Source organism: Rhinoraja longicauda, chromosome 8 (assembly GCF_053455715.1).
Source record: "Rhinoraja longicauda isolate Sanriku21f chromosome 8, sRhiLon1.1, whole genome shotgun sequence".
Classification (NCBI taxonomy): Eukaryota; Metazoa; Chordata; class Chondrichthyes; order Rajiformes; family Arhynchobatidae; genus Rhinoraja; species Rhinoraja longicauda.
The window spans coordinates 32,989,703-33,002,443 of NC_135960.1; the positions used below are offsets into that span (position 1 = coordinate 32,989,703).

Here is a 12,741-nt window from a genome sequence, read left to right on the forward strand (position 1 = left end):
AGCATGTGTCAGTAACGATAAGTATGAAACTCCTAAATGTTTTTGTAAAAATCCTTCTGGTTTTCTCCAGAGGTTATCCTTACCAGATCTGGCCTACATGTAACCTCACAGCTGGTTAACTCTTAGATGCTTCCTCAGTTCAGGGACAGGCAGAGGAGGGGAATAAATGCTGGCCTTCCCAGCACACTCTTGTCCTGCAGAGGCATCATATCTTTTTTTTTTAATCATTACTGTATCAGTGAAAGTTTTATCTTCTATCTGTTAATTTTCCTTGTTTGCAAATCTGTGGCACTGATTTCTCCTGTTCAGAACTGTCAAAACCTTTCAAAGGGCAACCCTCAATTAAATCAACTTACCCGTATGGAGAGAAATACCAGCCCCAAACTCTTTATTTCCTTTATTTCAACTTGCTGGGTATCATTCCATTTCCGGCAGTCTCCTTCCTTACCCAAGTGGTCATTCTTTCTGTGCAGAAAGGAACTGCAGATGCTGGTTTAAACCAATGATAGACACAAAAAGCTGGAGTAACTCAGCGGGACAGGCAGCATCTCTGGAGAGAAAGAATGGGTGACGTTTCGGGTCGAGACCCTTCATCAGACTCTTTCTGTGCGTGTTTGTGCATCATTCCAATGAGGACTTTCAGCTGCAGAGTGACACAGCGGTAGAGTTGCTGCCCTGCAGCACCAAAGACCCTGGTTCGATCTGGACTATGTCTATCTACGTTCTCCAGATTTTCGATGTCCTCCCACATTCCAAAGACGTACAGGTTTGTAGGTTAATTGGCTTGGTATAATTGTAAATTGTCCCGAGTGTGTGTAGGATAGGTATAATGTGCGGGATTGCTGGACAGCGCAGACTCGGTGGGCCGAAGGGCCTGTTTCCGCGCTGCATCTCTAAACTAAATTAAACTAAACTAAACTTCAGCTCTTCAGTTGTAGGAAAGAACTGCGGATGCTGGTTTAAACCAAGGATAGACACAATATGCTGAATTAACTCAGCGGGTCTGGATAGAAGGAAGGGGTGACATTTCAGGTCGAGGCCCTACTTCAGATTTTTTTTTTCTTTGCGTGTTTGTGCATTATTCCAATGAGGACTTTCAGCTGCACTGGGTCTTGACCCAAAACATCGCACATTCCTTCTATCCAGAGATGCTGCCTGTCCCGCTGAGTTACTCCAGCATTTTGTGTCTATCTTCACCTTTTCAGTCCTGGAGTGGGGCTTCAATTGAAGCCTGATCCTACCTCCATGTGCAACATAGACAAGAAGTCTGTCGTTGGAGATTGGAATCATTTCCAAGAGGTAGCCTGAGTGAACAGCTCAAAGGGAGTGGATTCTGGGACGAGTTGAATGGGAGAGGGGAGAGTTTTAAAAAGAATAGGATTGATGTAGAACTATGGGTAGTTGATGGTTAGCACAAATTCTGTGGAATCGTGCTGTGTAACTCTAGGTATGACGACCTGTAGCAATGCCTGGTTCTATAAATGACCTATTCATGTGTAGTATAAATGTAGCTCAGTAAAACTGTTCCTGTGCTAAGTACGAGTGGTCAGGGTCAGCAGCCATTGAGCTGGAATTATTCCTACCCTCTGTGCCCTGTGCTAGTTTGTTGAGCCATTTAGCGAGAGGTAGTGCAGATTGATGCATTTTGGACTTCACTTTGGAAGGAATACCTCTACCCATCTTAGAAGCAGAATTAGAGCTCTCTAACATTTGGAAAACAACAACTTAATCTGCCCTGTGTATTGAACACCAGACTATGAGTCAATAGTATTTATAACAGGTCACAATGGGGGTTTGAAAAGCTGTCAACAATGAATGTTTATTTAACCTACTCTATTCTCCTCCTTGGTGCCACACTGACTATATTTCCACAGGACAGCACCTTGCATTACTGGAGTGGCATTGATGCATTGTAAATAGTATTGATTTGTTGGTGCAGTGAATGTAAAAAAAGATATCCACTGACTTTATTATATTTCCTATTTACATATCTTTCATGAATGAAGTGTATATTTGAAATAGTAACATATTTGCTCGGCAAAATAATCAACCCCTAAGTTTTTGCATGTCTCTTGGAGATAAAATATAGCATTTCCGATATTTACCAGATGAAGGGAAAACAGTGTGGCGATTTTTAATGGCCAGCTTTGTTCTCAGTCAATTGTGTTTTATTTCATGGTATTAAACTGCTAAGTATGTCAAGCATTTTTTGTCTATTTTAATGTTTAGTGAATCAACTGTTTTGAACCAAAGTCTTTTTCAATTATAGTTGTTCACTAAGACTAAGGATGAGATGTTTGGGGCAGCTTTGGCAACATGGGATTGGTATTCAGAAAATTTGTGTGCCGATTTCTCCTTGCTAAATCCAGTTCTAAAGTTTGCAGTGATAGCCAAACTTCACACGCCGCATCTTTAATCTCACATACAACTGAAGACCAGCAGAGGGTTGATTACTAAAAGAGAACCAAACAAGAAGCAGATGAAATGTGTAAAATGAAGAACTGCAGATGCTGGTTTAAACCGAAGATAGACACAAAATGCTGGAGTAACTCAGCAGGGCAGGCAGCATCTCTGGTGAGAAGGAATGGGTGACATTTCGTCACTCGCTCCTCTCCAGCATTTTGTGTCTATCAACCAAGAAGCAGACTGTGCGCATGACATCCACTTTATTCATCTCCCTGATGATGCCAGAGTGACAAGCTGCATGAAGTTGGAGTGCAGAGAATAATCATTGTATAGGGTGGTGCAGTCAGTGGAGATGCCGTCTCACCACTCCAGCAACCCAAGTTCAATCCTGACCTCCGGTGCTCTCTACATGGAGTTTGCACATTCTCCCTGTTTATTCTGCGTGCTCTTGTTTTCTTCCACGTTCCAAAGATGTGCGGGTCGGTAGGTTAATTGGATGTTGTAAATTGCCTCGAGCATATTGGTGAGTGGTAAGTTCTGGGAGGTTGCTGGGGATGTGGGGAAAATGGATTGCAAGGAAAAGTAATGTCGGAAAAGGATTGCTCTGTGAGCTGGTATAGACTGGGTGGACCAAAATATCAAACCTCCTCTGTTGTCAGGAAATATAGAAAAGCAGAAAGTGGTCGTTGTGCAGTAAGATCATACACAAGGCAAAATGATAAATGACCAGGTCATATCTTGTCAATGCGATGAACATAACTAGCACACAGGGTCTGAAGAAGGGTTTCGACCCGAAACATCACCCTTCCTTCTCTCCAGAGATGCTGCCTGTTCCGCTGAGTTACTCCAGCTTTTTGTATCTACTGTTTAAACCAACATCTGCATTTCCTTCCTACACACAGGGAGAACTCCAAAATAGGGCATGGAATCTTTTAGCTTCACTTGTCTGTTTTAAAGTAGGAAAAAACTATGTAAAACAGTGACATCCTCGGCCTCAAACTGGGAATAGAGTCATAGACGGGTTTGCCTTCAGCGAAGAGATTTTTAAGTGTTGTTCCAGCCATAAGTTTAGAGACCAGTAGTACATGCAGGCGCTGAAACTTTATTCAAGTTCAGCTGAGGAAATTTCTTGCAAAATGTGGGATCTCTCAAAGGAAAAGAGTCGGTGTTATTTTCAATATTCTTGTAGTTTTCCAGTTTACTGTTGAAAGAGCACTGAGAGCAGAACGTAATTCCTGTGGAACTCACCTTGTACATTAAGATAACAGCCTCGTATTCTTCCACGCCACAGATGCCTCCAAGCCATGTGCTTTTGTTAACAAAACTTCCAGCCTCACTAAAATAGTGATTTTAATCTCATCACAATTTAAAGGTGAGGAAGATAAGGGGCTTTGGATCATTAAAGAGGGCTAGAGAGAAAGAATTTCCTCTGATGGGAGGGAGCAAGCAGGGAGGGGGGGATGCTTAACCAACACGAAAGCTGGACTGACTGGTAATTTGTAGGAAGGATGTCCGGAAATCAAAATCACTGCCTGAAAATGTTGTGAAGACTGGGGAGAGATAATTGGGCAATTCCAAATCTGAGGAGATAGTGATCATGGCTAAAGATATTTTGGAAATGGGATCATGGTCAAGAATGGAACTTTGATCCAGTTTGGTTGTGGTGTTACATCCTACCACTTCATTCTCTACTAAACTTGAATGTTTAGTTTCCTTTTTTGTCTTTGGGTTTCTCTGCCACATTCCATTCTTCCGATAAATAATCTCCTGCCAGGTAACGTGGTGATTGCTGAAGACGCACCAGATGCCCCAAAGTGAGATTCCCTTTTGAACTGCAGGGCATCGCACGTGACAGAGACAGCGCGGTAGCTGACTGACTGAGCTGTAGCTGGTACAGGGACCTGCACTCCCAGTGGGCATCATGTTGTATTGTTGTATTTCCACACCCCACCCCCATTGAACTGCCATGTCTTTCCTTCTGTTATGGATCAGTGACTCCATGATGCATCAGTGAGACCTTAAGGAATTGCCTAATAACAAAAGGACTTGGATTTAATGTGAGATGAAGGAGTTTTAAAAAGGATCTGATGTTTCTTATGCAGAGAGTAGTTGATACCCGGAACATGCTGCCAGAGGACGTGGTGGAATTGGATCCAATTACTATGTTTAAGAGGCATTTAAACAAATACTTGAATAAGGATATGGTTATAATGTGGGACAATGCGATTGGCTCAGATAGGCTGAAAGATTGGCAAGGACATGTGGGCTGAAGGGCCTGTTTCGTGCTGTACTGCTCGACGACCAGTGTTTGTATCAACAAGCTACACCCATTTATTGAAAAAGCCAAGAAAAAGAGTTGTATATTGCCAGTTCCATCTAATTTGAACATGCACAGGTGAGAAATAGGTGATTGCACTACTCTAATAGACCAAAGGCCTAGTTCTTGTTAACATTGTACTTCCCTTTCTTAGTGTTATCTCCAAAGTTGCATTCTTAAGAAAACACAGGAATTACCCAAAAGCAGGAAACCCAATCTAATAAATATCTTGCAGAACCAGGAAGAATGGAGAACAGATTTGAACTAATGGGAATGAGCCCATTTCTACGCACTGCCTTTCAAGGTTTCAAGGTCAAGGTCAGTTTATTGTCACATGTACCAATTAAGGTACAGTGAAATTTGAGTTACCATACAGCCATACTAAGTGAAAAGCAACAAGACGCACAACCACACAAAAGTTAACATAAACATCCACAACAGTGGATTCCACATTCCTCACTGTGATGGAAGGCAATAAAGTTCAATCTTCTTCTCCCACGGTCGGGGCAGTCAAACCATCTGCAGTTGGGGCGGTCAAAGCCCCCGCCGGGGTGATCGAAACTCCCACATCGGGGCGATTGAAACTCTCTTGGCGGCATGGAGCTCCCAAATTGGCCTCTTCTTACCAGAAACCGTGGGCTTCACAATGTTAAAGTCCACAGGCCCCGCGCGCGGTTGGAGCTTTGATCCCCAGCAAAGGGATCGCCAGCTCCTCGATGTTAAAGTCCTGCAGACTCCCGCGCGGCTTGGAGCGCTGGGTCGGTCTCCAGTAAAGGCCGCCAACTCCACGTTGTTAGGCCACAGTAGGGACGGAGATACAATACAGAAACAAATCTCATCTCCGTCGAGGTAAGAGATTGAAAAAAAGTTTCCCCCAACCACCAATCCCCCACCCCCACATAAAACAGACAAGGAACACTAAAACATACTTATAACATATACCTGGTAGGAGAGCGATACTGTCACAGTGGGATATTTTACATTTGGTGCTTCCAGGGATTGAATTGCTGGCTCTCAGCATTTACTTTGGAAAGCACCATTCCCCTTTTGGCACTGGAGGAGCAGGAGATACAACAGATCTGTGCTTTAGGATCGGCAATCTGTTTCAGAAAAAGAAGTGCATTTATATAGCACCATCAACCATGGCTCACTGAGTATGTTACTACTCTGTCAAATGGCTGTGTTTTAATTCCCCCGTGAGAGACCTAAGAACATCAGAGGGTGGTGGGTACATGGAATGAGCTTCCAGAGGAAGTAGTTGATGAAAGTATTAGAACAACATTTAAGAGACATTTGGACAAGTGCATGGATAGGACAGGTTTAGAGGGATGTGGGCCAAACACAGGCAAGTGGGACTGGTGTGAAGGAGGCAGGGGCAAGTTGGGCCAAAGAGCCTGTTTCCATGCTGTATGACTCTAGGCCAGTCCTTGTGGGGTGGGGGGGGGGGGGTCCTGAGTTGAGCTCCAGAGTGTATCTTTCAAATGATATCTTAGGCAAGGTCCTACCTGTGATCTCAAACAAATCGGCACAATTTGAAGATGTGAAGGGGAATTCTCTCCAAACTTCTGGCCCAGGTGTGTAACATCACCAATATAGTTTGTCTGGTCATGGTGACAATTGGAAAAGTTGGTTGGTTGTGGAAAAGAGAATCCCGAGTACATAACCTAGTTAAGAGCAACATAATTGTGAAGCTGCTCAGTGGGCTGTTTGTAGAGATGACACAGCTATTTGCATGTAGTCCGAAGCTTCTTCGAATGACAGGCAGTAACCAACATATATCTATTACCTGGGAGATACCCAGGGCCCAGAGAGAGATGTGCATGTGGAAATTGAGGTAACTACTGTGGATATATTAAATGGAACGATTAATAATTACACGAGGATGAATAATTACACTGGAAGAAAGGAAAAATAACATATTGATAGGGTGAGGAATTGGACAGGAGGCGGGAATAGTAAATTCTATGTAATTATGTGGTGTCTTTTTTTAAAATTTCTATTTTGTTTGTAGTTTTAGCACAATCCGCAGGCATTGCCACTTTCATTTCACTGCACATCTTGTATGTGTATGTGACAAATAAAGTAGACTTGACTTAACTTAACTAGATGTGAGGGTTCAGCATCACTTTCACACAATGCACAATTCAGAAGCATTGATATAAAAGCGATTTATAGTCCTACTTCCGTTGTCGTATTGGTGCGATTGGCCCATTGTGTTCAGAGTGATAGCACACTGTTGGGCAGGGTGGTGCCAAAGGAGTTGTAAAGTTTGAGAGCCACTAGCAATCCAGGTGAATTTCAGGTCACAGGAGTGTCATTCCAGCCCACTAGGAAATGGCGCACAGCTAATCCAGTTAATCTATTTACATTTGCATTTTAATTCGAATTAGTGGATTACTGATAAGAGTGTAAACACAGCCTCAGATCCTCAGAGTACAAATCCCCTTTAACCTTTCTGGTGAGGACAAATGGAATGTAACTGTTAAGGTCACCGCAAAGTCAGTTTCCACCCCTTCCAAACCCAAAGCAAATCTTTCTAGATCCTCAGGGGGAAAAAAAACTGGAACATCCTCTTTAATTTCCTTTCTCCCATTACATCCCTTCCAGGCGCAGAAAGTACAAACACATCACCTAATCGCAAGCCTCTGTTATCAAGTCATTGGACACCAGGATATCTTTGTGAGAAGTACTTTGTGTTGACTTTGGCTTGTGCCCTGTTCTCTGGGCACAGTCATATCTCTTAGCCAAATCATTCTGTCCCAGAGCCAGTCAGTCCACTGTGCTGCTCCTTTCCCCATATTTCCACATTCCTTATTCCAGCATTTATTGCATTCCCTTTTGTAATTTACTATTAAAACTATTAGTTTCTCTTTCAAGCAGTATCTACCAGATCATAACAACTTGTTGCATAACGTACTTCCCTCGTGTTAGCTTTAGTTAGTACAAATGACCTTACATCAGTTACTGAACCTCTCTGGCACAGGAAGCAATCTCTCTTTATTTACTCTAACAAAACCCTTCACAATTTTAAAAAAACATCTTCCCTTAATGTTGTTTGCTGTAAGAGAAGTATTTCAAGTCTCCACGTCTCCATGCCTATCATCCCGGGTCTCCTCTCCAATAACTATTAATTGTTGACATCCTTTCCTCAGTAGAAACCCAAATTGATTCTCCTGTTCATAACGGGGCTTAACCAGCGTTTAAAGGTTTACCAAAGCATCCTTGCCTTTGTAATCCCTTGCTCTGGACTCACCAACATCCTTCCTGTCGTCTAGGAATCAGTCTATTAAACTGTTATATGTGCTCATTGCTAACAACAGCCTTCCTCAAACCAAAACTGCACACGTGCTCTCGCCAAGGCCCTGTGCAAATGTAGCCTCCTGACTCATGTACTCAAACTCCCTTGTAATGGAGTTACCTTGTAACTCCTTGGTCTATTTGTTTTTGTTAACTCACACGTGAAACATATTGCAATTTTTTACTGTTAAAGGAATAGTATAAATACATGTTTGTTTTCATCATAGCCCATGCTTTACTTATTAGCCAAAAATTAAATACTCTTTTCTTAAAGCAACCTTTTCAACTTTTCCTTTCGCTTTCAAAGACATATATGTTCTTAGATCTATCTGCTCCTGCAAAAATGATGGCGATTCAGCTTCTGTTTTCTTTCTTGGTTCCACCTACCATACTATAATCTGCCAAAAAAGTCTGACTATTCACCAGTGTCCTCCTGAAGTTTTTCTGTTCTCCTCAGTGCTTAGTGAGCTTTTTACCATCTGTACCACTGCAGAGACCCACTGATGTGCTGTGTGCTTGATGCAGATGTATACATGTGGTGGCTGGTAGTTGCTAGGTGGAAGCTAATGTATTGAAAGGAAACGTATCCTTTCCATAAATATATTAATGTATCTGCGTAGGAAAGAACTGCAGATGCTGGTTTAAATCGAAGATAGACACAACATGCTGGAGTAAATCAGCGGGACAGGCAGCATCTCTGGAGAGAAGGAATGGGTGACATTTTGGGTCGAGACCCGAAAGGTCACCCATTCCTTCATATTAATGTATCTGTTGGTTATACAGTGAGGAATAACAACAGTTAAATGTTAGACATTAACTTTATCCAAATTTCTGTATTTCTTGTAATTCCTTTATTCTTGCGATGTGGGTGTAATATTTGTAGGCCATCTCTAATTGTTCTTGAGAAAGTGGCAGTGGGTTTTCACTTCAATTCCGCCATTCTCACCGCAAAGATGTTCCCACTTAGAGGGTTTTCAAAACATCTGACTGATCGGAAAAATAATCGAAGTCACTTGATATAACGGTGACCCATGCACATACTCTGCTTGTCCCATAGTTGGCAGAGGCTGCATGTTTGTGAGGTGCACGTTGCCACAGTCCATTTTGTAGATCGTGCACAGTTTGTCAGAAGCATGTATTATTCTGATTTCCGACACGCTCAGGCCAACAGTTGTACTGAACTAGCAGATTTTCCAGACTATAGGAGGTTACTCCTATTAATACCCCAAAATGTTCTATTATTTCTTCCCTTTTAACCAGAACACAATAGCAAAAAATGTTCAGTGAACCCAAAGTATAATACCTGCACTCTGGACCCGGGCATATGCTACAAACTATGTTCCTGGACCTTGTATTCCCGAGCCCAATCTCGTCTCCAGTCTATTCTCCATTAAATGTCCCATTTGCACTCCAAATCTCTTGCTCCAATCTCACATTCCATATCCTCAGCTCACATTCCAGATTAATGATTGAGCCGGATGCTGGACTACTTGACAGTCGGATGTCATATTATCAAACTTTAATATAAATAACCAGGTGAAGATTTTACAAGGATGTCTTTTTTTTTTCTTCTGTATCTCTTAGGGAGGAGAAGGAGCGCTGGATCCGCGCAAAGTACGAGCAGAAACTCTTCCTCTCCCCGCCACCCTGCTCCAATGTCGCCCTGGGTCAGCAGCTGCTGCGTGCCACGGCAGAGGAGAACTTGTGGACCGTCACCCTGCTCCTGGCCCACGGTTCCAAGGACGAAGTAAACGAGACGTACGGAGAGGGAGACGGGCGCACAGCCTTGCACTTGGCCTGCAGGAAGGGCAACGTGGTCCTGACCCAACTCCTGATCTGGGTAAGTCTGCGGAACAGTATCAGAAGAAAAGAAAAGTGTGTTCATATTACACTCTGGAAGCTCAGAACCCCCCCCCCCCCCCCACCTCTCCCAAAGTACCTTATGGCCTGTTCTGACCTCCAACCTGGACTCTCCAAAGACGTTGCCTCAGTGCTTTGAGCATTCTCTGCTTTTATTGCATTACAGCCTGCCCTCTTGTTTAGGTGCCAAAAAACACGGGAATCTTTTTCTGCATAGGACAATCGCACACAGCAGTGACTGGAGAATTAGTTTCAGCGATATTGGTTGAGCGGGGTGTCAGGGAGAACTTCCCATGATAGCTCTTGAGTAATATCCTGAGGTCCTCTTTTACCACCCGATATGGGACATTGGCCTTAAGTTGAAACACTGCCTCACGGAAATCGTGGTCCCGGAACGGTATTTGAACCAGTGACCTTCTGACCAAGGCAAGAGTGCTACTAGTTCATCCAGACCTGGTGCCTTCAGTTACTGCATTCCACCCCTGCTCCATGTCTCCTCTTTCAGTTAACCCGCCAGGCATTTCCAGAATTCTCTTCTGCTACAGAAGTCCAACTGTTACAACGTTTCCAACCTTCCCTTACCACAGAGAAGGAGACCATTCAGCCCATCAAGACTATTCTGGCTCACAGATCAATCCCTGTTCACCCACTATTTTTATCCCAGTGACCCATTTTAGTTTAGTTTAGAGATACAGCATGGAAACCAGTACTTCAGCATACCGAGTCCACGCCGACCAACGATTACCTGTACACTAGTACTACCCTACACACTAGGAACAATTTACAGAAGCCAATTAAACTACAAACCCACACATCTTTGGAATGTGTGAGGAAACCCACGTGGTCACAGGCAGACCATACAAACTCCGCACAGACAAGCAATAGACAATAGACAATAGGTGCAGGAGTAGGCCATTCAGCCCTTCGAGCCAGCACTGCCATTCAATGCGATCATGGCTGATCACTCTCAATCAGTACCCCGTTCCTGCCTTCTCCCCATACCCCCTCACTCCGCTATCCTTAAGAGCTCTATCCAGCTCTCTCTTGAAAGCATCCAACGAACTGGCCTCCACTGCCTTCTGAGGCAGAGAATTCCACACCTTCACCACTCTCTGACTGAAAAAGTTCTTCCTCATCTCCGTTCTAAATGGCCTATTCTTAAACTGTGGCCCCTTGTTCTGGACTCCCCCAACATTGGGAACATGTTTCCTGCCTCTAATGTGTCCAATCCCCTAATTATCTTATATGTTTCAATAAGATCCCCCCTCATCCTTCTAAATTCCAGTGTATACAAGCCTAATTGCTCCAGCCTTTCAACATACGACAGTCCCGCCATTCCGGGAATTAACCCAGTGAACCTACGCTGCACGCCCTCAATAGCAAGAATATCCTTCCTCAAATTTGGAGACCAAAACTGCACACAGTACTCCAAGCACCCGTGGTCAGGATCCAATCCCGGGACTGTAAGGCAGCAACACTGCCGCTACGCCACTGTGCCACCCACATTCTCCCTATATCCCTCTCATCTCCCTTCCAGATCCCACCACTCATCTGCACACAAGTGGAAATTTACAATAATCAATTAACCAACCAACCCACACACCATAGTTCTAGCATCATTGTTTGATGTTCTCTCACTTCCATTTTCATTATTTTCCTTCTGTTTACATCTCGTCCACACACAATTAATACGCCTTCACACCCCTCTCAAATAGGCACCACCTCTTCTTGTGTCATTCAGTCTCTCTTGGTCTCCGCCCTATCACAGACATTCACTTTCTTCTCTCAAGCTCTCTGAACATAAATGCTGTTAAGCATCTTGTTATTAACCCTATAACTTCCCCAACAATTCAACCTCCCAAAGTGTAACGCCTCACATTTGCTTAGATTAAACACCATCTGCTATTTATCTGCCTATTTCTGTATTTGATCAAAATTCCACTACATACTTTGACAGCCTTCCGCACTGTCCATGACTCCAACAATCTTAGTATTGCCTGCAGACTTACTAATTTATTCATCTACATTTACGTCCTAATCATTTATATGTATCACAAAGAACAGAGGTTCCAACACAAATCCAGGCGGAACTTCCATTGGTCACAAGACCATTATCCTTCCATTACAACCCTCTGTTGACTATGAGCAAGCCAGTTTTTAATCCATAGGAGCAAGTTACCGTGAATCACGTGCATCTTAATCTTCCGTGCTGACCAACGATCCTCGCACACTAACACTATCCAACACACACAAGGGACAATTTACCAAGCCAATGAACCTGCAAACCTGTACGTCTTTGGAGTGTGGGAGGAAACTGGAGCTTCCAGAGAAAACCCACGCAGGTCATGGGGAAGAACATACAAACTCCGTACATACAGCTCCCATAGTCAGGATCGAACCGGGGTCTCTGGCGCTGTAAGGCAGCAACTCTATTGCTGTGCCACCGTGCCACCCTTTCTGCAGAATTTTTGTTTTGTTTAATGTATCAACCGTTTCCTGTTGCCTCTGTGGAACCTACATTTTGTTATTTCTATCTTTTTTCTAATTCTTGCCAATTCATCTTCCACCTTTATTTTGGTCATTTGTTCCTCCTAAAGCTCAACCAAGCCTCGGGAATACTAATTTTCTTGACAACATTATAAACTTCTTTTCATCTAATGTCGTTACAAACCTTAATTAGCCACAGATGGATCACTTCTCCTGTGGACTTTATATCGCTCAGTGAAACGTTCATTTGTTGAAAATTTTGAAATATTTCTTTAAATGTTTGCCATTATTTAACCACTGGCAGGCCTTTTAATCTAATGTTCCAATCTATCTTATCCAATGCATTCCTAAAACCTGCATAATTGGTCTTATTT

General features: G+C 43.2%; 1 protein-coding gene across 11 annotated transcripts in view; it reads left to right on the top strand.

The window, feature by feature from the left end:
• Positions 1-12,741, top strand: part of agap1 (ArfGAP with GTPase domain, ankyrin repeat and PH domain 1) — a 615,219-nt gene that overhangs the window by 593,049 nt on the left and 9,429 nt on the right. For all 11 annotated transcript variants that reach the window (XM_078403564.1, XM_078403565.1, XM_078403566.1 and 8 more), the window contains one exon: positions 9,605-9,860. In XM_078403564.1, coding sequence (XP_078259690.1) covers positions 9,605-9,860 — 256 coding nt within the window. The remainder of the gene's footprint in view (positions 1-9,604; positions 9,861-12,741) is intronic.